The sequence below is a fragment of the Fringilla coelebs genome (assembly GCF_963513975.1).
Source record: "Fringilla coelebs genome assembly, chromosome: 10".
Lineage (NCBI taxonomy): Eukaryota > Metazoa > Chordata > Aves > Passeriformes > Fringillidae > Fringilla > Fringilla coelebs.
The window spans coordinates 3,886,540-3,913,497 of record NC_140036.1 but is presented as its reverse complement, the minus strand read 5'-3'; the positions used below and the strand labels follow the sequence as shown (position 1 = coordinate 3,913,497).

General features: G+C 45.8%; 3 protein-coding genes across 3 annotated transcripts in view; 2 read left to right on the top strand and 1 right to left on the bottom strand.

The window, feature by feature from the left end:
- Nucleotides 1-1,708: 1,708 nt before the first annotated feature.
- FBXL12 (F-box and leucine rich repeat protein 12) lies at nucleotides 1,709-7,491 on the top strand (the record flags this gene model as incomplete). Its single annotated transcript, XM_084211966.1, has 4 exons — nucleotides 1,709-1,794; nucleotides 1,871-1,943; nucleotides 2,167-2,829; nucleotides 7,327-7,491. The coding sequence occupies 4 exons, from the start codon at nucleotides 1,709-1,711 to the stop codon at nucleotides 7,489-7,491; spliced, it is 987 nt and encodes a 328-aa protein (XP_084068092.1).
- SFT2D3 (SFT2 domain containing 3) lies at nucleotides 7,464-11,322 on the top strand. Its single transcript, XM_084212512.1, has 2 exons — nucleotides 7,464-8,839; nucleotides 11,201-11,322. The coding sequence occupies exon 1, from the start codon at nucleotides 7,512-7,514 to the stop codon at nucleotides 8,169-8,171; it is 660 nt and encodes a 219-aa protein (XP_084068638.1). The 5' UTR covers nucleotides 7,464-7,511; the 3' UTR covers nucleotides 8,172-8,839; nucleotides 11,201-11,322.
- A 526-nt stretch (nucleotides 11,323-11,848) lies between these two features.
- WDR33 (WD repeat domain 33) overlaps nucleotides 11,849-26,958 on the bottom strand; it is a 67,650-nt gene continuing 52,540 nt past the window's right edge. The window contains exons 13-22 of the mRNA XM_084212513.1: nucleotides 26,100-26,186; nucleotides 25,757-25,896; nucleotides 25,283-25,435; nucleotides 23,882-24,928; nucleotides 20,096-20,198; nucleotides 19,390-19,852; nucleotides 15,709-15,875; nucleotides 15,486-15,578; nucleotides 14,568-14,753; nucleotides 11,849-12,092 (exon numbers count right to left, since the gene is read on the bottom strand). Of these exons, the coding sequence (XP_084068639.1) occupies nucleotides 11,863-12,092; nucleotides 14,568-14,753; nucleotides 15,486-15,578; nucleotides 15,709-15,875; nucleotides 19,390-19,852; nucleotides 20,096-20,198; nucleotides 23,882-24,928; nucleotides 25,283-25,435; nucleotides 25,757-25,896; nucleotides 26,100-26,186 (2,669 nt within the window). The 3' untranslated portion in view covers nucleotides 11,849-11,862. The remainder of the gene's footprint in view (nucleotides 12,093-14,567; nucleotides 14,754-15,485; nucleotides 15,579-15,708; nucleotides 15,876-19,389; nucleotides 19,853-20,095; nucleotides 20,199-23,881; nucleotides 24,929-25,282; nucleotides 25,436-25,756; nucleotides 25,897-26,099; nucleotides 26,187-26,958) is intronic.

The following is a 26,958-nucleotide window of genomic DNA, read 5'->3' as shown; positions in this document are numbered from 1 at the left end:
GGTTGGTAATTGTTTTTTCCAAGGGCTAAATCAAAGGCACAGGGGTCTTAGGCTCTGTGCCGAGGTCTCTGAGCCCCCTGGGCGGGGGCTCGAGTCCTCCGGGGCAGCTCTGGAATATCCCTGGGGATAGTTGGGGTCATCTCTCCTGGGTGTGTCCCCTCCCAGCTTCCCATGCATTCCCAGCCCTCTCCCCAGCACAGCCATATAAAGGGCAGGGAAGGATTCCAGCAGCTTCTCACAAGAGCCACCTCCGTGGCCCTTCTGGCTACCAAAATCCAGGCTGTGCAAAACCAACACTGCTGAACTGTAAAAGTAGATCCACAGCACAGGCAGCCACAAGTCCCAAGGAGAAGGAGTTCAGTTTGCTTTCTGTCACAATTGAACTTCAGACTCTGAGGCTGCCTGGTGAAAACAGCCTTCAGCTGTACCTTGGTGGCTTCAGCAGCAGTCTTGGCTCACTTTCCAGAGCTCATCATCCTTTACTTGACTGATACAAATCTTACATGTATTCTGCCCTGATGTCTGTGAAGATTCACCTCCTCAGAGACCAGGGTGTCACCAAACCCATGAGATTACAGTGACAAGTCTGGCAATTGCTGCTACTGCCACTATAACTGCATGGCCAGAGCCTCTTCCCACCAGGGAAGATCCTGTTTGCACCTGTCTGGAAGCAGCTCATTTTCTGGTCAGACTTTCAGAGAAGTCTCCTCAGGCTTCTCCCTTACTATTCCACCCACACAAAGGATGTGAAAAAAGATCACAGAAACCTGCCACCAAATGGAGAAAAATAACTTCTGGACATGAGGACAAGGAGATGTCTGCTCACAGACCATTAGCTGTGGGCAAAAAGCACTCAGTGTGGCCCACTAAGGAGAGACAAGTGTGTGTCTGGGGTCACTGGGTCAAGGAGGTTGGCATCAGTGTGAAGGTGCACTTGTGAAGGCCATAGGATGTCAGAATAAAGAGAAAATACAACAGTGTGCGATCACAGGGGTGAGAGGGAGAGAAAAGAAAACAAGCAGGCAAGTCCAAAGTGCTGTCTGATGAAATGTGCTGTGTTCCAGAGGACAACAAAGCTTTGCAAAGGTAGGGACAGCATATTTTACCTGCTCAAGCATCCTCCTGAGGTCAGAGTTCAATTTATTACTTTGTATTCTCTTCCTTCGGGGGTTGCAACTACGCACTGCAGATATTCCAGGCTCTTCTTTGAGAGTAAGGACAGCTGTTCCCGTCCTGTACTGGCCTGCTGGGCATTCAGAGAGGAAATTATGTGAGCTGGTGCCATGTGAACATTAGAAGGGTGTTAGAAACATGTCAGGGAGAGTGACTGGGCCAGAAGTGGTCAGTGCTAAGCCACTTTTTCTCCTCCAAGAGACACCAAGAGGGGCAGTGCCAGGAAAGAAGAGGCACTGGCAGTGGGGTGGTGGGGGGTAACGGGACAAGAGGCTCGGAAAAGAGGGGACAAGAGGCACCGAGCAGGGGACACGGGAACAAGAGGCAGCGTGGGACGGCGACACTGGACGAGACACCGGGGCTCAAGGTGGCGGAGCAAGGAGGCTCCGGGAGGGGGCTGTCGGTAAGGAAGGGGGTTAAACAGGGAGGTCCCGAGCCCAGCGGGGCTGCCGGGGCCTACCGGTAGCTCCGCGGGCGCGCCCTGGCCGTGCCGGGGCGGGCCGGAGCTGAGGGGTTTGTTGTAGTAACGGCCGCGATGGCGGCGCGGCCGCCCCTGCCCGACTCGGTGCTGGTGCAGGTCTTGGCGCTGCTGCCGCTGCGGGACCGGCTGCGAGCGGCCAGGTAGGGTGTCCCCGGGCGGGAGCGGCCGCCCGCCGCCTCCCCGGCGCGGCGCTGACGGCCGATCGCCTCCCCGCAGGGTGTGCCGGCGGTGGCAGCAGCTGGCGCAGGACCGAGCGGTGTGGACACATGTGGATCTGAGCCCTCACCGGGTACGGTCCGCCCGTCCGCACCACGGGCCGGGGGCGGAAAGAGCTCCGCTGTGGGCGGGAGGGATGGGGGAAGGCGACATCGCCCCACTGTGCACAGAGACCGACTGGGGGGTCAGATCTACCCGCTGCGGGGAGAAGCTGAGGGGACGGGGGGGAAGCGCCCCACTGCGACAGGGGCGCCCTTCCCCACGGCGTCCCTGGAACCGGGCCCTTTCACCCCCAGATCACCCGCCGCACGCTGTGGCACCTGGTGCGGCACCGCCTCCCCGACAGCCTGTGCACGCTGCGGATGCGGGGCGTGCCTCGCTCCGGCGGCAAGCAGCGGCTCCTCTCGCCGGCGCTGCTGGCTGCCCTTCGGAAGCGCTGCCCCCAGCTCCATCGGCTGTGCCTGACCGAGACTGACCTCCGCCATGTCCCGTACGAGAGCATGCCCGCCTCCGTCACCACCCTGGAGCTGAGCCTCTGCGACATCCCCGATGCCTGGTTCTGCGTCTCCCCTTCGGTGCCACCGCCACAGGTACAACACCTCGCTATCCACAGCATTCCCACCTTTTCTGACCATCATCTTCTTGACATTTCCTCACAGAACCACTTGAAGACGCTGAGCCTTTGTGGCACCTACCGCGTCACTGATATGGGGATCCAAGCAGCAGCTCCACACCTGGAAGAGCTTGAACGCCTGATTTTACGGCACTGCATCCTCGGTGATGCTGCCATGGTATTCATCGGGCGCCACATGAAGCAGCTCCGCTATCTGGAAATCAGCAATGCCTACTTCCTGACAAACAGGGGGCTGGTTGCTATTGTAACACTGGAGCAACTGGAGACCCTGTGCCTTGACCTCTATGATTTGGTCTCCCTTGGTACTGTTATCGCTTTGTTGCAAGTACTGCCTCGTCTGAACCACCTCAGATTAGGTGGAACTTGCTTTGAAGATGAACTGCTCAGTAAAATTCAGGAGAATTTTCCACATTGCACCATATCTCACACTCTCTGACCACCTGAAGTTCTATCCTTCCTTAGTACACCTGAAGTACTCCTTTTTTTTTGGAAAACCTTGTTTTCCTGTAGCTTTGGGATAGAATTCCCATTGGCCTTAAAACGTTACGTTTTTTTCACATAAATATGTTAAAGAGCTTGTCAGCTTGTCATGTAAATAAGTTTTGAAACAAGTTTTTGGTAGGATTCCCCCCTCCTTGTTTTCCACAGAGCAGAGAAATAGGAAAGTTGGGAAGCCCACCCAGCCTTTGGGAACCCCACTGACCAAACCTGGCTGGGGTGATGACAAGTTTAAGCTCTGTCTGCTCCTCTTTCTCCACTGCTGAGGATTAGGCAGCAGCTTAATGAGTGCAGAATTCAAGGAGTGAAGTGAAATACCCTTCTGTCACAGAAAAAACAGACCTGGCAGCCAAAACCTCACAATTACCAATTCCTTCTCCTTTCCTTCAAATTCAGATATTCAAGTCACTTGTCAGACTGGTCATGAAGATCCCGAACACCTGGTCCCAAGGGCCAGACATCCCCTTTGCCCCCAGGCATTGCTGGGGCTGCTCTTACCTCTGGGTTTTGCTGGAAACATCCAGATTTTCTCATCACCTTTTATTGTCTGTGTTCACATCCTCTTCCTCCTTCATCCCCCAATATCCTAACACCAGATAGCCACCTCAATGTTATGTTGTTATTCTTAATTTTTAGTCGATATTTTTAGGCAAATATTGTATTTATTTTAAAAAATTTACAAGCTTTTAACTTGCATTTGAATCCTTGTTTTTAGGACTTGTTTTTTTTTTTTTTTTTAACCTTATTCAGCATCTCTCCTGACCCTTACGCCGGCCTTCCTTGTGAACACAACTACAGCAACAGTCACAACATGGCAGTTTTCACTGACTGCTAAATAGGGAACAGCAATTACAAACTGATACGGTGCAAAGTGGAGTGTTTAAGGTTTGGAAGCAGAAGGGGAGCTGTAAATATTGGATTACCATGGGCAAACTAGGGGAATAAACAATGGAAAGGTCTTTAATCAGCAGTTGTGGTTCTGCTCACCCTCCCCACATACCTGCTTGGAGCTCTTTGGAGGGCCATTCGTGACCTTTTTGTCTTGATTTCCAAACTCAAGGGGTTTTCTACTCAGTTCATCTCCATTTCATCTTTTGCTGACTTGAGCGTTTCTTCCCCCGTGTCCATATACACATCATTGCATCAAAGCCCAAATGTTTTTAAAAACACTTAATAAATGCCCAACAGAGACAGCTAAACCTTCAGCAAAGCCAGGACACAAAACTGGTCCTAGCATCCTGAGAGGAGCAGCAGAAAACTCAGAGAAACCTCAGAATTTAGGGTTATCAATCATTGCAGCAAGTGACCAAGCTGCTCCTTTGCCTCTTCACACACCAGCTTACACACATGTACCATGATTTCATACATGTATATATTTAATATTCATACCCAGGGGTTTTATCAGATCCAAATCCATTTTATTTTCTCAGCCAAGTGCATCTGTTTGTGCCTTCTGTTTGGCTCCTGTCAGAGAGCCTGAAGGATGCCAGTGGTACACAGAGCTGAGGAGGAAAGTTCTGACTGACAGCAGGGTGTGTGGGTGCAGCTCGATGGGCCCACTGACAGTTCTGACCAGCAACAGCTTTCGCAGCTGGCACTTTTGTGAGCTACACTTTTGCCCGTGGTTTTCAAGTTTGTAGCCAGACTCCACGAGAGAGAAAAAATTTATTAGCACAGAGGAGTTGGCTTTGAGTGTGGTGCAAATAGGAGTTTGTTCTTGGAAGAGGAAGGTCAGTGAAATCTTTCTGTCCTGACAGATTATTTGAGAGCAGTGACGTTTTGAACTTGGATCTGCATTTTGGGCGGTTTAGAGCTAGAAAAGGTGAATTTCCTTCTTTTGCAAGTACACACCGCCATCGTGTGGTGTGCTTTGCGAGCGCTGACAGCGCCCAGGTAAAATAACGCCCTCTCTGTCCCGGCACTATTAGTGTGGGAGCAGCTGGCGTAGGGGTTCCGTGAGGGATCCTGAATCTTCGAGACTGGAAGAATGTCATCCTGAATATAGCTGGGAAGGAATCGTCTCGCTGTTGGCTGGGCAGTTTATAGGTTGCAAAAGAAAAGCAAATTCCAGCACGGCCTCTTTCTCCTCTAGAACCTTTTCTGGGGTACGAATTGCTGAACATTCTTAGTTTTGTTAGTAACTGGACTCTGTGAGGCCGCAAGGGGAAAGGGAAGGCCAGTGCTTTAATTTTTGTTTTAGGACCTACAGTAGGAGAACCATTGCTGGACATGTAAAGTTTTGAAGCTGGGTTTTGGAGAGTGAAAGAATGTGATGGTACATGAGGCTGAGCAGGAAAATTCACGACTCCAGAGTGTGGCTGCTTTTCACAGGATGTAAGTTAAATGTTGAGACAGCCCCAGCTTGCTGAACCAGTGCTGGTCTGCACCTTCCCCATGCCAAACACACTGGTGCAATATTGTAGTTTTCTTCTCAGCTTTCTACCACAATATTTGCTGAATCTCGGAGTCTAAAGCTAAACAGAATTGTTTCAGCCTAAGTCTTGGGAAGCTGTGCCAGCACAGACAGTGTTCACTGACCTTCCCCCTTATGGGTGACAACCAGAATTTGGAAGGCAGTTGTGGCAGTCACTCTCCTCTTGCAGCCTTTAAATCATGGTGCTCTGCAGGTTAATTCTCAGCCTTATGTAGCATCACACACTTGCAGTTTGAAATGTCATTTTACTGTGGTGCAGAACAGTGTATCTGCACAGAAGCATTCCAGCACATTGCACTTCTGGAGGTGCAATTCAAATTTCCGGCACGGGCTCCTGGGTGGGAATTACAGTTAACTACAGGAAAGAAAGCACATAGGGCCAGTATTTTAGGTGCAGGTCAGAGGTGATCCTGGGGAGGAAAGGTCCAGGCAGACCCATTTGTCCCAGCAGCTTTCGTCTGGGAGAAATCCTTGGAGGTCCAGGGACATTCAGAATTTCTGCCATGGACTCCTAGATGAGAATGGCAGTGCATTTCCATGGTAGGGAAAACACACAGCACCAGTGTTTCAGGTGCACTTGAAAGGTGGCCAAGGGGAGGCCAATGCCAGCTAGACTTGTCTGTCCTGGCAGCTTTCATGTGGGAGTAATCCTTGGATATACTGAATTTTAGAGGTGCAATCCAAATTTTGGCCATGGGCTCCTGGGGCAAAAAAAGAGGAATATTCTTCTCCATAGGAAGGAAAGCTCACAGCCCCAGTGTTTCAGGTACAGATGAGAGGCAGCCCAGGGGAGCTCAAGGCCAGTGGGGCCCCTATGTCCTGGCAACTTCTGTCTGGGAGCAATTCTTGGTACTAAAAACTACTGGTAGATTACAGCATAACACAAAACAGTGCAGGCTATCAAGGTACCTATATTAAAGCTAGCAAAAGAAACAATATTGGTTAGGAGTCAAATGTAACTGACCACTGAAATGATGATAAAGTATACAGATTCTTTTCACTTAACCTTCAGGGGAGTAACTGTGACACAGAAACCCCTGCTCATGGGAGAAACTCTGCACAATTCCAGGGAAAGTACAAAAAATTTCTGCTTTGTCAAAGTCCGGTGTAGCTTTTATAAAGTGAAGTGTCTGTCAGTCAGAAATCCAGCTTTATCTTCCAGATGCCAGATCAGTCTTAACCCCATGGCACTAAAATAACTCAATACAAGACAGCTTGTCCTGTTTGAGATATCTGACCAGTTCACAAGCAACAGATAAGGCCTTGCGTGGGGCGAGATGTGCTGCTACAGAGGTGGAATCCCACTTTCAGCCCTGGGTGCCTGGCTGTGAAGGACGGCCCTTTTCCACAGGAAGGAAAGCCTGGTGCCCCAGTGTCTGTGGGGCAGCTGAGAGGCCATCCCCAGGAAGCCAAGGCCAGTGAGACCTGTCAGTCTGGCAGCTTTTGTCTGGGATTAATCCTAGAATGTTCAGTTTTGGGAGGTGGAATCCCTACTTCAGCCACGGAGGCCTGGCTACAGAGGAGCGCTCTGGTGGCCCAGCGCCTCTGGGCAGCTGAGGGGCATTCCCATGGCCCTGCCCGTACTCACCCTGGGCGGCTGAGCCTGCCCCTCATCACCCTTGGCCCTGCTCATCAGTCACTCTGAGCTGATGCCTCCACATCTCAACTACTCTTAGTACCGCCTGTCAATCCATGTCCTGGGCTGATCCCACGTGTCAATCACTGACAGCCTAATCCCAGGCTTACAGCCCTTCAGAGCCGACACAGACCCCGTAGCCCTACACAGCCCACGTAGCCCTCACAGCGCAGAGCCCTCGCAGTCTCCACAGCCTTCCCGGCCCTCACAGATCGCCTTGCCCCCATAGCGCTCTCAGCTCTCCCTCCCCTCAGAACCCCCACAGCCCTCACGACCTCCGCGCACGCGCCCTGCGCCTCACGGTCCCGGCGCATGCGCGCCGCTCTCCCCGGCCCGTGGCCGCGTGTTCTGCCGTGCCCCGGATGTGGCCCCTGCCCGGGAAAATGGCGGCGCCGGGGTGGGCGGAGGGAGCGTTGTAGCGCCCGGTGCCGTCCCCGCCATGGCGGACCTGGGCCGGCAGCTGCACGAGTACCTCGCGCAGTCCAAGGCCGCTGCCGCTGCCACCGGTCCCAGCGCGGTCCCCGCGCCGCCGGCGGCCGGCGGCTCGCAGGAGGAGGCGGGGGACGGCGGCGGGCTGCGGGCCTGGCTGGGGGCGCTGAACCCGTTCCCGCCGGGCAGTGCCCCGGGCGCCACGGTGTGGCCTTGGACGGGAGAGGAGGACCCGTGGCTGCTGGGGCTGTCGCGCTGGCAGCGGCTGGCGGGCAGCGGGCTGTGCGTGCTTCTGGCCGCGCTGTGCTTCGGGCTGGCCGGGCTGTGCGTGCCGCTGCTGCTGCTGCGCGCCCGCAAGTTCGCGCTGCTCTGGTCGCTCGGCTCGCTGTGCGCGCTGGGCGCCGCCGCGCTGCTGCGCGGGCCCGCTCGGCTGCTGCGGGAGCCCGGCCGCGGGGCGCTGCTCTACCTCGGGGCGCTCTTCGGGACGCTGTACGCCGCGCTGGCGCTGCGCAGCACCGCGCTCACGGCGCTGGGCGCCGCCGCGCAGCTCGGCATCGCCGCCGCCGCGCTCCTGGCCGCGCTGCCCGGCGGAGCCGCCGGCCTGCGCCGCCTCGCCGGGCTGCTCCGCGCCGCGGTGTGCGGCCGAGGCAAGGCGGCGCTGCCTCTGTGAGCCCGGCGCGCCGGGGAGGAGCGGCCGCGTCCCCGCGGGAGTCCCTCAGACACGGACCGAGAGCCTCGCGCTGTCGCCAGCCGACTCCCACACCGGGGACGCCGCTTCTCTTCGCCTCCTCCGCTTCCCGGCACGTTTTCCTCGCCAGCGCTCGAGGAGCAGCAGCGGGGCTGGCAGCCCGGAGCGGCCCCGGTGACTCGGAGCTGCAGGTGCTGTGTGCGGTGTCAGCCTGCCGAACCGCCCCCGAGCTCGTTGTCTGCCTTACCGCGCTGCCGGCTCCACAGCCATGGCTCGGCATCGCTCCACCTCTGGGTGGGGAGCTGGCAGCGTCCCGCTCATTCCCGCAGCCCGGGACCATGTGGCTGCTGCGGCTGCTGCGGACCGCGCGATCGGAGCCCGTGCGGCGGCACTGTGGACTGGCCCGGCACTGAGGAGCAGCTGAGGTGCGCAAGGCTGACGGATGCTGAAACACGAAGATGATTTAGCAAAATGCGATCGAGGCTAGGGGAGAACATTGAAAAATTAACTGGTATTACCTCATTTTGTGCTGACCCCTACACTATGAACACATACTGGTTTTGCTGTCACCTCAGACCAGTGGTGAATTCGAAGACTGTGGCCACTGAACTGCATTTCTCTCTATAAAGCAGCTTTAAAATAACCATCCAGTAAGTGAAACAAACTTTCCTGGGGCTGTGGGTCACAAACACTGCCCATAATTGTAAGGGGAGGGGGTGTTCTTGCATGATGATGAGAGATGCAAAGTGCTGATGTTGGTTACGAGCATTGGCGTTCGCAGGTACTGCTAAGGGACCAAACTGGGCTTTAAAACGGGACCTTCAGCTCTTAGAGCTTCATTTTTGTGTACAGATATTGCTCTCTGAACTTGGGCAGGAGTTGCTTCCTTGTCCCAGCCTGACCTTCAAAAATAGATTTGCCAGTAACTGGAGCTCTGCTTCAGTGCAGAAACCGAGCTGCCTTAGGAGGGTGCTGAATTCAGGCTGACAGAGCTGGGTGCTGAATTCAGGCTGACAGAGCTGGGTGCTGCAGTTTGGGCCGGGTACAGGACCCGTGCAAGGAAATGGGACACCAGGGCCTCACCTGCACAGAGCCCCCAGTGAGTTCTCACTGAGCATTTGTGCCTCATGGAGAAAATAAAGCCACTGCAATACTTACCTGCTATCACTATTTAGTTTTAACATATTTACCAAATACTTTTCTGAATTAAAATGAAATTGTTAAAGGGGGTGCTTAAGTGTACATAGATTGCTTTAATAAAACTATTTGTGTCCAGTTATCAGTATAGACATTTCACTAATGGTCATTTTTTTTTTCCATTAAGAATGTAGATCAGAGCTATCAGAATAGCATTAAATTAGCTCTCTTGATTTTACAATTTCTAAATTACAGTATGTAAAATTAATTTTATTCCTAACAGCAGTGTAAAATTAAATTAGAGACAACCTCTGAACTAACAGGTAGAGTATGAGTCTGTGTGCAGCACTGGTAAAATAACATGACCTGAGGAATACAGAAGTATAATCCCATTAAATAACTGCCCATTTCCCAGCAATAGTGGATCATGGTATCACAGGCTGGGAAGCTGCTTCTGTCTCTGCTATGCTGTTACCTTCCAAGATTTTGTAGAAGCTCTAATAATCAAATTTTCTTAAGCCTTTTTAAGCATATGATTGTGAAATCCTTCAAAACTCCATTTAAAAAGCTGCCTCTTGCAGAGCATTACTTAAGTTCAATTGTTGAAGGAATTAAACAGTCATCTGTGGAAATTTAAGTTGTCTAGCTAAAGCTGGGTTTTCTCTTGTTAGGTAAACTTGTTTTGGTAGAGGATTGTGGTTTAATTAAAGCCTAAGGTTCATTCTCTAACTCCTACAGTCTAAGTATTAGACCTCTTTTAGCCCCTTAAACATATATCAGGCTTGCTAAATTAAAAAAAAAGAGGGCAAGCTTTCCTCTTTGCCAGTGATTAAATCATTAGCATTTCTCATGAAAACTTCAGGACAAATTCCAGCTCCCAGACCAGTACCCAACATGCCCAAAGTCCTTCAGATAGAGCTAAAAAGCATTTTTTGTCAAGGGAAAAACTGTCATATCAGATGCATCTCGGCTGTTTTTAGTTAATTCCTTTTAGACCTTTCTGTCTCTCCTGACCCCTGACAAGGATTTTATTGGCTAATCAGTTACAATTTTCAAATGTGTTTTGATACACCACAAATTTAAAACCAAATAAAAAGTGACTGACTGAACCAAGAGAACAGCAGTTAAGCATCTGTGCTTTGATGTCTTTAAGGAAGATGGCACATCAGGATTGAGCCAGTCTTTGGTAAACCTGCCCATGAGAAGATGCAGCAGCTGCCACGTGTTACTGGGTTGCAGGATAAGTCTCATCCTGATTATAGCCTGAAATTCAAGGCAGGAGAGAGGGAAGCCTGGTAGTGGTTATTCATTATATGCTCTGCTTTCAATACAGGACCTTCCTGAGGGGTATCTGTAGAATAAGTACTTAGGTGGTAACATTTTCACTGAGGCTTTAGGTGTTAAAGGAGCCTTCTGATAATATGGTGGCTGGAGATGATTAATAGGAATGATTTATGGGGAAAACAAACTCATGGTTGGTAAGCAGCTTTATTATGAAATGTGGGAAATGGGAATAACCCCTCCTCTTCATTTCCCTCCTTTAGTAAAACCAGGTAACAATATTCTAAAGAAAAAGACACTTTAAAAAAACTATTATTGAAGTGATGAATTGCACTTCATCAATTAACTCACCAGACTCTGCTGAACACCCATAGCTTTAAACAGTGTGTCACACAGCTGCTGTAAAACATACCAATCAACTTCCTGTCTCAGTTTCTATAAACAGATGCTGTTTTGAGCAAAAATCCGTGGCTTGCCTAGGTGAAGTGTAGAATGCCAATCTTTGCTGCGATGTCTTAGGATCCAGGTTATGTAACTCACACTATGTCTTTGACAACTTGTTCTAAACATTATTCCACTCTTTTCTGTTTCAGGATGGCAGACTAGCAAGCAGTGGTGATTGTCTGCATTTTGGAATTGTGACCTCAGCACCATTGTAGACAGCTGTGGCTAAAGGTGAAAATGAAACTTCTCTATACATGATAAACCAAAGCCCTAGGAATTGGCTCTCAGTATTTTAACTGGCTGAGATTTCAGGAGGTAGTGCTGTTGCTCCATCTGAAGCACAAGTTTGCCTAAATACAACCCTCTGTAGTAATAGGTGAGTAAAGAATCACACACTGTTGATTTTTTTTTGTTAATTTTTGCGCAAATTACATTCTGTATTCATACAAAACCAACGTAACTCTTTGACAAACTGTACATATAGAAACAAGTTTCTGTCTGGAGATCTGGAGGTGAACTGAAATCTGTGGAGATGCTCCATGTTCCACAACACTTAAAAGAAATTCCAGCTCTTGACAAAACAAGAAAGTGAGGGGAATGGGAGTGGAAAGAACAAAACAAAGGTAGCTACAATATTGCAGCTAGAGGCAAATGACTGGTTCAGGAAAAGAAAGACCCTTGTTAGGAACTAATGCACATTCAGTTATCCCAGTTAAGAATCCAGGTTCGTGGCATTGCAGGTGAGTCCAGAATAGCAGTCTATTTAAATATTGTCCCACAAGGACTGGGCATGACCCAGTCAAAGCCTCTTCTATCGGCCTCGTCCACCTCGAGATCCTCCTCTCCGGGACTGGCCAGAGTTCATGTTATTTCCTCTTCCCCAATTGCTGCTGCTCCTTCCTCCTCGAGAAGGGTTATTGCCTGCCCCAGGGCCTCCACCAAAGGCTTCCTCCCTGTGGAATCCATCGTGGTGGTCTCCATCTAGAGAACTGGACCTCCCAGATTTCTGCGCTCTCTGTGAAGGCCCCGAATTTCCTCGTCCTGCAAAAGAAGCACAACCAGTTACTGGTGCGAGTTTGAGCTGAGTCTCTTCTCAGACATGCCAGATACTGAGCTGTTTTACTGTTTCTATCCTTTATAAACCAGCTGTAGCTGAGACCTGCAATTTTATGCCTCCTCCCTCAGTACAATTTTCTTATACTGATTTAGTGTCTCCATTACAGTTCAGAAAACTGACAACAGTCAATTCCTTGGGAATTAAAGGAGCTTGTGTTTGATACTGTCAGCAGGCACTGAAATGAAGTTGGAATGATAGCTTTTCCTTCCAAACTGCCAGTTCTTGTGCTAACACTGTGGTTTTCTCTATGTTTTTATTGCAAAATACTTTTTTAAAATCCTAAACAAAGACAGTGCACTGTTGACAAATTGAGACAGTTGAGGCTGATGGTGATGATCATGAGTAACGTTACTGTTTTGTTCCACTTTTTGCTAAAAATAATGGAAAAATGCTTTATTTTACTACTAACCTGGAACAAAAAGTACTCAAGCTCTTACTGCCAGGAACAGACTGTTCTAATTCTCACAGAATAGAATTTTCTATTTCTCACGTACGTTTTTGGTATTGATATGTTTGCTATGAACAACAAAAATCGCCAACCCAATTCATTAGTCTAAAATAAGAAGCAGTATTTTGAGAAAACAAAATCAGTGGTAACCTTGTTTTAATGACACATACTAGAGATAAATTCAGGTATCTTTGCTGCACTTTGGCAAGAGTGATTTTTGTTGACTATGCTTGGTTCCATGTAAAACAGTCACCAAATTCTTTCACAGAAACATTAATGAAGTTTTAGTCTTCAAAAGACTTTTCCAATACAACTGAAGGTGACATAGTCCACATATGAAGAAGTATTGCTCATGGTTTCTTTATCAGGCTTCCTGCCATCATTCTAAACTTTCTTTAGCACATTATGAGTTAATCACCACACTTGTGCCTGGACAAGTGTCAAAACAATTGTTTTGACTTTTAACAAAGAATCTGACAGAGTTATCACAATCATTACTGAAGCTGGAAAAGGAATCCTTACGTCTGGCTAAATTGAGAACTGCAGCATGTGGATATGGAAGGAAAAATAATGGTAGAGAAGTTTATCAGCAGAGTTTTATTCAAAACATCTGTGAAGGAATGATAAAACCTGGGAACAGAGTCCATGCAGAAGAGGAGTGACAAGCAGTTAAAACTGAATGAGCTTTGGTACAGTGGTGAGAGAAGTGGGCTGGGATTCAGTGTTCAGTGGCATCAGAGTCAAAGCTGTGCAGTCTAACAACAACAAATCCAGCTGCAGGCTGCCAGCTCAGCATCTGGGAGCAAATGAGAAGGATGTTTGTCACTGATCACTACCTGACAGTGGGTAGTCAATGTGAGGACATTAAAGAAAGACAGTGTTTACACAAGAGAACAGAGCCTGAGATCTGTAAGAAGTAGGATCAAGAACTGGTGTGATGCTAATAGCACTGACTCCAGAAGAATGTGTTCTGTGGGTTACAGTAACATGGAGGGAACTACAACACCAGGAACTGTTAGTAAAGAATGGAGAAAGGGGAACAAGTACAAGAGAACTGTAGAAATCCATGGTTACATCACATCTTAAACTGTGTGTGCAATTCCTAGTTACCTCATTTAATTTAGAAAAGGATAATTTAAAACTAAAAATAGCATATAGAGTGTAACAAGGATAGTGAAAGAACAATTTCTAGAAAGAATAAAGAAATCAGAGCTCTGACTTGGAGAAGAGCTGGTTCAGGCTGGAAGTGGTGGAGTTCAGTGCAATCAGAGGTGGCATTCAGCAATAACAGGAACCAACATTCAACTTAATTCAACACAAGACATCAAATTAAATTAGTGAATGATAAGCATAGATAATGGGGAAAACATTTTTCCTTTTTTTTTTTAAGCATAGTCTACTTCAATTAAGTTTTAGAGGTCTGTCCATGGATGTTGTGTATATCAAAAGTTTATATGATTCTTAAAGCAATTAGAGAAGTACACAAAAGGTAACTAGAAAGCCATTAAATATAAAAATAATGTTTTAGTAAGTCAGATCTTCAGAGGTCTAGAGAGCACTTCAGGGACATATCACTCCAGGCTCAATGTTCTTATGTTTGAGTTAAAGAATAACATCACAAGCATTAATATTAATAAACAACTATTCCGAAAATGAGGGGTAAATGCTCTTAATGAGTTTTCCAGCTGGAGTAACAGGGTACCAAAACCCAACTACTTTTCAACAGGGCAATAAAGGAGGGCATTCTGGAGTGCTGGAGACAAGATTTGGATTTGAAGATCCGTCTGTTCTTATGTTCCTGCAAGACTGGTCTGTAACTTCCCAGCTGGTAAAATCAGGTATTTTTACCAGCTCAGCTTTATGCCCTCTGATCAGAGAAGTTCTGGATACACTTAATACTGAAAACACATGCTAGTGTTACTGCAGAGTTCTAATCAAAGGGGCTTTTTACCTTTGCCCCTCTCCTCTGGAGGTCCACCTGGAGCATCCATGTCCCTGTGGTCAGAGGTTCCTGGTCCATCGTGCCAGGGGCGTTTCCGTGGTGGCAGTGAGGCCATGTCCATGCCCTGGAGTGAAGAGGAACGTTCTCTGTTGGCTGGAGAGTGCCCATCATGAGGAGGATGATCTGGACGAGGACCTGTGCATGAAAACACAAGATAAGTAATGGTTTTTGGATCATTATTCTTCATTTTTGAAGGCAGTCAAATAAATTTACAAACTGGTCACACTGTTTGGCACACAGTTTGAAGTTAAAATTGTGTAAAGTTTCTCCTTTGTCCTATTTTTTATTAAAAAAGCTAAAGGTAAAACAGACTCTAAAGATGATGGGAAAGAAAAGTGTGGCAGATGTAAAGTATTCTTTCCAGTATAAAATACTTCCATGTATTTAGAGACAATCACACCTTCATTTATTCATGTGCCATTTCTGCTTTGTTTTCCATGACATTTCACAGCTCTGTCTTGCCCCATATGGGGCTGCCTTTAGTAACTGCAAATATAAGCTGTCAGGCATTGCAGCTGAAAAGATGCCAACACAGAGAAAGATTACTGTTGGCATTAATAAAGATATTAAAAAAAACCCCATGACATTGATTCAGTCACAGTTCTGGACTGTACAAGAACACAACTGAAAATCAAGGCTTTGAGGCCACAATCACTTTTATTCAATAAGACAACTGTATTTAGAGACAGTTAAATTCTGAATAGTTCTTTTTTCCTAAATTAAAAGACCAAAGAACTGCATTTGGCTTTTCTCATGGTAAAATACTGGTAACAAACATGTGAGGTACAGGAAAAAGGCATGATTTTAAAAATATTTCTTTAAAGTTATTATATTGTAGAAGTCTACAAACCTCACCAAATTTTTTACCTGGTTCTCTGTTTCCATCCCAGGATTCTGGTTTCCTCCCTCCTTCAAAGCGTGGGAATTCATCTGGAGTAGGAAGCAAACCTTTCCGAGCTCCTGAGCAGTAAGAGAAGCAGGGGACAGGAGTGAGAAGAGACATTGTATTCATGAAAATAATTTCATCTGCCCAAGAAGTGCCTTTCCTTCCTCATCCTTGTACTTCTGTGTGGAAGAACATTCCCCTTACCTCTCAGAGCACCTCGACCTCGCCCTCGAGCACCATGGTCCCTTCCTCTGGAGTTTTCATCTGGAGAGTCAAAAGCATCATCTGGCCCAAAATCTTCAGGGCCAGGAAAGCCATCTCTGCCCCTGGGTCCCCGGCCCTCGTGTCTCGAGGGTCCTCCTCTTCGGAAGCTACAACAAAGAACAGGATACAAACGTGCTTTTTAGGCTTAATTGAGGCAGTTCAATTAGCAACTCATTTCTAAACTGTTTCACTTAATGCTACAGCACATACAGTTACTAGAACAGGATTTGTAGGTGGAAAAGTGCCCATTTCTGCCTTTGAACACTTTGATAGTAAGCTTTGTAATCTTCCTCTCATATTTTCTTCCACTGATTATGTTGGCTTTTCATACAAGAAAAATATTATTAAACACAGTGCATTCATTTAATGAAAAGGTGGGAAAAACAATTGATGAGTGATGATAGATACAAGGTGAGGTAAGGCAAGGCAAAGTGTGAGTTCCCCTTAACTCTGATGCTCTTACATTCCCCTTCCCTTTTTTCCTTTCCATTTCCATCATAAAACAAACTGAAAACATAGAAGCAATGAGAATCGTGGCTGTAACAAAACATTCCAGGATCTCATTTCTATTAGTTCTATGATTCTTTTGCCAGACAATTCTCCTTTTCATTCCATTCTTCCAAGCTTACAATTCTAGCAAATGCATCTAGACTGCCCTTGGATCTCTAGGCACAGTGACGGCTGAACAGTGCACAGTGGCATTCTGCAACCTGAAGAGCAGTTTATCCAACTGCAAGAATGAATTTTGTGTTGCAAAATGTAATTATGACCCTGAAGTTGATAACTGCTCTCTAGTAAGTACCAAGGGCACCTTCAGGAAATTGCTACAACTGGGTTCTGCACAGCATCTTAGCTGAGTACAGCTCCTCCAGCGCTGCACTGGGGGCCTTGGACAGCTCTTCAGAGAGGAGAATGGCTCTTGCTGAGCTGTCAGTGCCATGCCAGGTAAGCCTGCAGCTGGCTGTGTGAGTAACTAGCAGTTCTGTTCCTGACACAAGCAGTTCAAACACCTGGAGGGTTTGCAAAGCTCAGCCCTGCCCTGTGAGGACGCCTGTCTGTCACAGCCCGGCTGAGGTGTTCAGGTGGTGCAGGCACACTGGTGTCCCCACCGTGCCACCCCACACTACTCTGCCCACCCTCAGTGACAGCACACGGTGTGGAGCTCTCCTTGCCCAGTGACAGATGCCTCCCACCTCCCCAGTGTTCCCAGTTCCACACTGGCTGAACTGGGAGCACCGCAGTATTCCCGTGGTGTTGGCTGTGTGCAGCATCCCCTTCCCCAGCTCATTAACGACACAGTGCATCCTATTACAAGCAAAACTTTAGATACTTTTATTTAGAATTTTAACAACATTAACCTTTTAATTACAAATTTAAATATTTTAACAGTAGTCATAACACAATACAATATTCTTAAACTTTTACATTGTTTTTAATAAAAAACAATAGGTCTGTCTCCACCTCCCAGAAAACAAACACAATACAGAGAGGAGGCTGCTGTGCCTGTACAGGTACAACAGCGGATGGAGGAGTGCTTTGTACGGACCATGAACCATTTACATTAACCTGGATGGTTTGGGAAAACAAACTCAACAGTTTCAGGTACAAATGGTTCAAATAATCACAGAGCAGTATGGTTTAGCCTTGAAAGAGCACAGTCCTCTAGAGGTTTCTTAGAGGGCCTCCTGCTTTAATACTGATATGGTGTGATTCAACTTAGCTTGGAAATTACCAAGATTTTCAACACGAGGCCCCAGGGCTGCAGGAACAGGGCCTTTCCTATTTCAGGCAATTTATGGACACAGTTGAGTTTTGAAATCTACAATACCTATGCCTGACACAGCCACAGCTCCTAATATTGTGTGATGGATATCCTTATTTGCCTTTTTATATCAGTCACACATAAAACCCTGCCTTGCATCGGGTTCAGTTCCTGTTAGACTGCTCTCACATCTTCTTCCCCGAGGCCTAGGACCTTACTGTACACAACTACACACTGTGCAGATTAGCAGGCAGGAAGAGGCAGGTCTCTGCAGCAGAAACATCATGTTGATATAGAGTAAGAACAGGACAGGGATGAAAAGGATGGGAAATTAGAGAGAAACACACATACACACATTTGCCTCTCATGCTTGATCAAACCAGTTACAATCTCAATTTCAAACCAAGTCAGCTAAACGAGTGGTTGGGATTAAGTCCACCACAGCATCTGCAGTAAATGGCACCTAGTTCACCTTCATTCCAAGAAAATCATCAAATTTACAAGCACAGTGAGCCTTTTAGAGCCCTGTGCCATTTCACTTCAAACTTTTTGGGCAAACACTTGTACTCTGCTAAATAGAATACTCTTAGTTCAAAAGTCAGATTTGCAGGTCACAAGGTTCTTGTTTCCCTTCCTGAAACTTTTTAAAAATCAGGACCATAATAAAATATTTGGCAGTCCCTAAGTATTTTCAATATAAGATCTGAAAAATCTCTACTGAGCTTCTAAAAGTCTTGTCTGCTGTGTCTTTTAGAGTTCTGTGATGCAGACCATTGGACCACTGGACCATTCAACTGGATTATCTCTGGCTTTACTTTTTAAAAATGGCTTTAATTGTTACCTTCTTTAAGTTACTGTTCATTTCTTTTCATACTCTTCACACAAAAGGAAGTTACATCTTACAGAGCTAGGTAGAAAATAGCTAAAAGAAGAGCTGTATAGATGCAAAGTAAAAGGAATGTAAGAAAATGATTAAAAAGGCAACTAAAACACACAAAATTCACATTATGTGGAGACCACAGCATATTTGTAACAAGCACATGTTCTTATACATAGAGAGTTGGTGGTCAGTGAGAGGCTTAGACCTTGGAGGCCAAATTTCATTTAATTAAACTAACATAAATCTGGAGCAATTTTGCTGATAATTAATTTCAGTGACAGCATGAATTCCTCCATATTTACATTGGTAACTAAAAGCAAATTTATCCCTTTGTGATTTATTCGGAGATTGTGAGCAATGACAAGGACACTGCTGTAAATCAGATTATTTTTGAGTTCTTCGCTTGGCATTAAGAAATAAGTCAGAAAGAGAAATAAAATTTCTACAAGCAAACGCATGAAAAAATAGTCTCAACAGTCCAACAGATGCTGTAAGTCTGGCCCTTCTACGTGGCAGTCACATCAGTGTTCCTGCTCCTTACAAGGGCACTGCATCTCATCCTACAGTCTCTACAGTCATGCTGTAGTTTGTGACTGGAGACAGAATCTCAAAATCCACTTCTAGTGTTCAAAAGTTTGTCACTTTAACCTTTTAAGTCTCCTCTCAATTTTCATCAAAACGGTCTCAGATCTTCATCCTGTGTCACTGGATCTTCTCTACAAACTTTCCCCCTTCTCTTTACTTACTGTTTAAAGACACGGAAGCTGCTGTGTACAATGACCATTTTTCAAGTTTTCTTCTATTACTGAATGATTTTTATGGACTCTACACTCAGGTATATTAGAGTTTTCATTTCCTTATTGGTTTCCAGTTTATAAATCTGAAACAGATAGACTCCTTAATGAAAAGGAAACCAGGAATAAAAGAGTTCCCTCCATTTACCCTTTAACCCAAGAAAGAGAAACGGATTTATTCTTACCTCTCGTCTCGCCTTCCTCGGAAGCGCGCGTCCTCGGGATCCCGTGGATATCTGTCATCTGAAGGTCTCCGTCCTTCCCAAGCACCTGGAGGCCCCCGGTTGGAACCACCTCCTTCAAATTCCCTGTGATCAGGAGGAAAGGGAGGCCCGGGTCCACCTCGTCTCCATTTCTCATCTTGCAATGGCGGGCCTCCTCTCCCCTCGAACTCTCGTAACCGATGGCCAAATCTCTTGTCAGGGTGGAAATCATCCCGGAAGTCGTCGGGCCGATCGAAGTCATCGTGGAAGTCGGGGTGAGGTCCCCGTCTGTCGGGCATGCCCCTGCTGTCCCTGCCATCACTCCAGTCCTGGCCCCCTCGGAACAGGCCCCTCTCGGGCCCGTGCTCGGGGCCGCCGCTGTTCTGCTCGTGCCGCCTGTCCGACAGCGGGCCCAGGTGATGGTTGGGTGGCCCACGGGCATCACCTTCAGGGACAAGAAAAATCACAGCAGGTTTCTGTTAACCATTTCTAAATCACTTCAGGATGCTCTAGTTCATACAGTTCTAGAAAGCATATGGAATACTTTCCAGATAAAACAATATTTCTGAGAAAACTTTTCCCGTATATCCCATCCCACAGAAGCTTTTCTCTCAGCCAAGACCCTGCCTTGTGCGCAGCCATTTCTCCCTGGATGCACTGCACTGGGACAGCCAAGATGTTGAATTACCTTTATTAAGACCAGGTCCTTGGTTGTGAGGGCCCAGACGACCTTGTCCTCCTTGCTGGCCCAGGCCTGGTATCAGCGGAGGAGGACCCGGGTTCTGTCCATCCTGTGAGCACAGAAGAACAAAAGCCACGTGAATTCCATGTGTGAGAAATTCAAAATTTCTGTTGGAGTGCAAAACAGTTTTCTTTCCCTAAGTTCTGCAGCTGCACAGGTTGTATACAGAAACAGCTCATGTTCCAATGGTTTCAACCTCAGTTTCCAGACATTCACATGAGTAATGCTTCAGTCACTGAGAAACACAGCATTTCATAGGAAACAGCTTTGCAGCTATTCACATTTTATCTGTCACAGCCAAAGATGATAAAGCTCATATTCTTCCTGAGGATGAATATTCTATAAGAATGTATTGAATTTTTTGAGTATTTGATACAAATATTCTGTTCCTCTGGAGGAACAGAGGAATTTTCCTGAAGAAAATGTGTAAATTTATTTGAAAAATATCAGGTACTGATTTACAGGCAGTTAAAGAACTTCACAGACCAAAGACTTAATTTGGAAATGAACCAAAAAGGAGAAACTATATATACAAAAATAAGTATCAAGAATGTTGGGATGAGGGGACAAAAATAAGGCCATAAGGGAACCTCTTCTCTAAACCTCTGTAAGTTTTTAACGTGGAAATACATGAGTTTCATTTTTAACATGATGGCAAAGTTCATTTTTCTTCATTTTAGGAAAAAGAAAAAGCAGAGGCAGTAGAGTGGGCAGAGCTTTGTGTGCTTTATGTGATCCCAAAGAAAAAAATAAAGTATATAAGTGGGTTTTGCTATTTTTTCTCATTTTTGGTGAATTTTAAAGGATAAAATTATCATCTTTAAATTCAGCCGCTATCACAGACTCATGAATGATTTTGACAGGACCTGCTGTGGTGACATGGTTGGAAAACTGTGTTTGGATGATGCTCTGATTCTGCCTTTCAACAGCACAGGGCTGACAAAAAGTCCCCATTTGGGATTTGTGCTTGACTGGAACTGAAAAGGGACATGTAGAGAATTTACACTGCAGATAAAAAAATCCAACAATAAAAATGTGAACCAGACAGAGCTGAAACCTGCAGGACTGCAATACAAAACCTTCCTATGCTGACATGACCAAGAAGCCAATTCTCCCCCCAGACCCTTACTAGAAACCCCTAAAAATGTAATTTTTTTCCTAGACATGTCTGGTGTTCAAGATTTAGGCTTGGCCTTCACGCTGATTTGTTAAAACCCTGCCAGACTGCAGTCTGGAAATATTTAAAGACCTATACTCCAGAACAGCACTGGGTCATAATTACACTGCTTAACTTCTCATGAATCAAAGTCAAATAATTTAAATGCTCCTAATTTATTTTTGAGAAACACTACCTTTTTATTTCTGGTTGCATAGAAGCAGAAAGTTTATTTGTGCATTTAGCCCATCATATCTTGAAATAGTGTTTTAAATTAAAAATTTATATTCAACTGCAATGTAGGTGATAAACACAAGAAAGCACACAATTATGTACTATAAACTTCATATTTGCATTGAGTCATTTTGTAAGAACGTTGGGAAAATAAACAAAATAAAAGATCTTGTTTAATGCCCATAAAAAAAAAAAAATCCCCAAAAATACTTTCCTAGTGATGGAATGGTGACTGGAGTCCAGAACAAATCCATCCTCTGACTAGGTAAGAGCCAGCTATCACTGTGATTCTGCTGTTCCTGAGCAAAACCTTGCTGGAGTTCCAGCATTTCCATATATTTAGCAGATGCTTACTTAAAATAAATTTTGTGGAATTTCTTCCATTTATGGAAGTGTTTAACCAAAGCAGCAGTTTTAGCACTCAGTAAATAACTCTCCTTAGCAGAAACCTTGATTACAAACAAACCATGCTTTGCCAAGCTGGGAACACAGAGCCTTAACTCTGCCTTTTCATGGGATTTCTCTTTCAAAATCCATTCCAGGCCTCAAAATGGGCTTGAGCTGGGAAATATGCAGAGTTTAGAAAGAGGTACTTTACTAAAAGCTGAAAATGGCCTTGTCCATCCCAGCAAATCCAGTGTACAGCCAGGGCAGGTAACAGTGATATTTTAGATGGAGATTAACCCTTGCAATTATCTGTAATTGTTCTGTGTGAATGTCACCAGCCCTTGATAAAGCAGATATTCACACACTTCTGCTATTGAAAAGGAAGACAAGTGATTTGTACAGGTTTACAGAAGAAAAAAGCCAAATCCAGAACAGAAAACAAACTCAAGTCTATTGCTTTTTAAAAAATCACATATGGGGCCTTTTTAAACAGGAACTATGCTGTATTCATATTACAAAAAAGCAAAACGGAGCAAAACCTGACATTATGAATTTTAAAATATGCTAATTTTTAAAAGCCATTACCATACTAAAGGTGCACAAGGAAGGAAGAATGGGTTAAAATACCTCAGTATGTCATTTTTTTAGTCTCTGTAAAAGCCTTTAAGATAGGCTTGTTATTCAAAGAAAATAACCAGCTACCCATCAAAAGCACCCTACTGAATTCCAAAGTGTCAGTGGCAAGGGCAATTATTCTCAAAGAAAAATGAGTCTCCCTGGGATAGCAATGAGAAACAACTCTGCTGGTTTAAGTTATATAGTTGGGGAACCACCACTCCTTTATGTAACTTGGGTACTTCTGAAATCTCAGCAGCAGTGGCACATTAACAGCTTTCTGGAGGGAATTATTGATTTGTAAGGAAAAATAATTCAAGTAAACCCACAACTTGTGGGCTACTCTGCTTCAATCTGAAAAGGAATCCCTGAGCTAAAGCTAATTTGAATATTCAGTTCCTCATTTTGACTGGTATTGGACTACACACTAAGTACTCTGCATGTCTAAAGCCTTGACTGAAACTATTGAGTGCAGGTCTAAAATAGACAATTCTGGCTAAAAAACACCACACATTTTCTTTTTTCAATTAAATATTGGGATTATTTTCAACAAACTTCCCTTTCAAAATTCACCTAGAACTGAAGGCACTTGAGAGAAAGTAAGAACTGGTGCTATTCAGCTAGGAACTTAAGGGAGGCAATAACCACAAAGAGCTCTGTGTGATGTGTAGTAGAGCAGAAAATAGAAAATGCTGTGTCCCTCTGTATCCCTCTGCACTTAGAGTCAACTGTCAAGTGCAACCAGACCCCTAAGCTGGTTCCAGGTGTGTCAGCATCTATGGTAAATCCATCCCATAGTTTGGATTAACTACTCTGGACAACTGAGAGTTGGCAATACCTTGCTTTAATTAATACATTAATTATGTTTAATACTTTTCCTATGTTCAGTTTCTTTAAATTTTACTTTTATTAATGTTTGTCTGCTCCCAGTGAAATCCTCCGCTTAGGACAGTTCAGTGTCTTTAGATAAAATAAAATAAAAATTAAAAAAAAAAGGAGTTTCTCTTAAGGTTACATGTTTTCATAGCAGACTGGTTTCTGTACTACTATTGCCAACAATCCCTTTCCACAGTTACCTGTCACAGAATCATGAATTCTTTGGGTTGGAAGTGACCTTAAAGATCACCTATTTCCAATCGCCCTGCCATGGGCAGGGACGCCTTCTGCTGTTTCCAAGCTAGAGAACCCTTTTGATCATCACTTCAATGTTCCTGAGGCCTCAGTCCTGCCAGGAATACCCAGCCTCCCTTCTCTCAGCTCCTGCTGTGCATTTCTCCAGCACAGACCCTTATCACTCCCACCTTCTGCGAAGTGCCCTTGTTCCAAAGCCCCCCACGTACCTGATTGAAGGGGGGGCGAGGCCCATCCCCCAACAGAGGCGTTTTCTGCTGCTGGAAGGGCAGAGGGCCCTGGGAAGGGTGCGGCCCCCTCGAAGGGTTTGGCTGTCCCTGAGGTCCTTGCATGTTTCCTTGAGGCCCCACCAAGGAGCCTTGTGGAGGTCCCTGCTGGCCCTGGGGACCGGGCGGCCCACGCATTTCTTGTGGCGGTCCCAGCATTGAACCTTGAGGCGGGGGTCCCTGAAGGCCCCGCATCTCCTGGGGACCGTGTCCTAGCAAACCACTTTGCATGTGAGGACCTCTCATTTCTTGCGGATGACCCATCATCATCCCTTGTGGATTGGGTCCCTGGTTATCTCTGGGCCCTGGCGGACCCTGCATCCCTCTTGGGTTAAGTCCCATCAAAGGCCCTTGAGATATAGGGCCCTGCATGCCTTGGGATCCCGGAGCTCCTTGCATGCCGTGAGGAAGAGGTCCTTGCATTCCTCGCGGACCAGGCGGCCCCTGCATTCCTTGCCCTCCGGGGGGACCCTGAGGACCCAGGTGACCTTGTGGGCCAGGGGGGCCCTGTGGTCCCAAATGAGTCTGGGAGCCGGGCAGGCCCTGCGGCCCCAAGTGTCCCTGGGGGCCAGCACTGCCCTGGGGGCCGGGCGGCCCCATCGGCCCGTGGGGGCCCGGATGTCTCTGCATTCCTTGATGTCCGTGCAAATCCTGAGGCCGTGGCATTCCTTGTGGAGGCCCCTGGGGGCCTGGAGGTCCCTGTGGTCCCATGAACCCTTGTGGACCTCCAGCTCCTTGGTGTAATGGACCTTGAGGTCCTATTTGTCCTTGGGGTCCTGGAGGTCTGAACTGTCCTTGTGGACCGGGAGGTCCCATCTGAGGCATATTCATTGGCATCTGCTGAGGTGGAAGGGGCTGCTGGAACCCTTGAGGCATCTGTGACATTGGGCCTTGCCCTGGGAAAGGCTGAGGTCCATGGAGAGATCCTCCTGGGGGTGGAGGCTGCACTTGCTCAGCTTGCTTTTGTGCAAGTCTCTCAATCTTCAGTTGCTGTCCAAAAAAGAGAGACAGAAAATCAATTAAGCACAAAAGTATGTTACAACTGAAAATCAGAAGCAGACATCTCTTTTCACAGGAATTTAGGAATGCTTTCCTCGTAACTAGCAGAAATCACCAGCTGAAGAGACCCACTGGTAAAGTGAGATGTGGGGGGCTCACTGAGGGATTCCCATCATCACACATTAAGTGCAATATCCTGTTCAATTAGATGTCTTGTAAAAAGTGAAAACAGCCAAAAAGGTGAAACTGTTGCAGGAAGCTGCTCACTTTAGTGCTGATGTCCAAATCTGTCACAGAAAGGACTAAAGCAAACTCATTAATCCCTGTATTTCCACACATGCATACCTCCAGGAGTTGGGGGTTTGTGTACTGAAGTGCTGCCATTTCCTGCTCAATCTCTGCCTGTGACTTCTTCTTCTCCTCCAGCTTAATATCCTCCTTTCTATCATTCAATGGCTCAGGTGGGGGAGGCAAAGGAACTTTATTTTGCATCCATGCCTAGAAAGACCAGGAAACACAAGATTAATTCTGTAGAACAACATGTGTGCAACACATTGCTGCAATGAAAAGGGATAAAAGGATATGCTGAAACATTTTGTAGTATGGATGCTTGAAAGTAAAAACAATGCTGAATCAAACTTCCTTATCTTACTTAATCCAAAATTTTATGTTTAAATAGTAATTAAACTAGCTACTGTGGTAAATTGCATGGGGTGTTGATACAGGAGAGCTCTAAAATCCAAAACATTTCACAAGAGACACACTTTTTGAAGCTGGGAAAAGAACAGGTTGCTCTGTTCACTCTGTATCAGTACTTACCTGCTGAAACTGTGCTGGTATTGGTTTTGCATAGGGAACTTTTTTCTGTGGCACTTTCTTTTGGTCCTTTTGCATTACTTCCTCCATTCCCCAATCCAGTCCCGGGATTGTCATCTCAATGTCATTGGACTCATCTTTCCCTTTGGCATCAGAGAAACAAACAGTCAGAGCAATGCAGGCTTGCACAAAGATCCTTTATTGTTTTCAGAGATTTTCAGCTCATCCTTCTTTACAGAGCAAATATGCACAACACAGAACTTTAGAAAAGAGCTCCCAAAGAATATGAAAAAGAAGTCAGTATCTGGATTGCTCAGGAGAATGCTTCTCCATAGCTATCACTTACCCATCTGCTCCTGCTCCATAGCTATTTTCAACTGTTCAGGTATTCCCATCCCAGGAATAACTGCCAGGCTGTTGGGCTCCAGATCATCTAGAGAAAAAAACAATAAATATTTATACTTATTTATTTATTTACATTACTACTTTATCCCTTTGGATTCTCACATGCTTTTACCATTAGTATCATATTTCAATAGTAAATAGATATTTTACAACATGTAGGTCACAATTTAATTTCATACAAGAATTACAGGATATTCAAAGAACTGCAAGTTCAGATTTATAAATACACTCCAAAAGGTCAAAAACTATGTCCTTTCAGGAAGGTTATTTAGGGTAGAAGCTCAGAAAAATAAGGTATTTAGGGTAGAAGCTTCTATTTAGGGTAGAAGCTCAGAAAAGAAGTAGTAACCCATAACCAGTCCCATTTTTGTTATAGCAAATCTATATATTTTAAAATTTAACTTGCAGTGAAGTGCTGCATTTTATTACCCCCTCTTTCAAGAAAAAAAAAAAGGAAAATAATCAAAAATCTGAGGAAACAGATGCAACTACAGGTGGCTGAGGCACACTATTGAACTGGTTAATCCTGAGCAGCCTAAAATTATTGGGATAAATCCTTAAGAGTAAAGTTTAAAGGTTTTAGTAGAATTCTTATTGCTTTTTCTATTGCAGTGCAGGACTGCGGGTAGCCTTGAAGACACATGAAGTTTTCAGGTAGAAAAGGAAACTGGAGATATTGCCAGAGGGAGAGCCAAACCTCCTTCCTGTGATTGACAGAGCAGGTCTTACCTCCTGGAGCTGTAGAAACAAAAGAAAACCCATTGTTGGAATGATGATAATTTATAACACAGGCAGTAAAA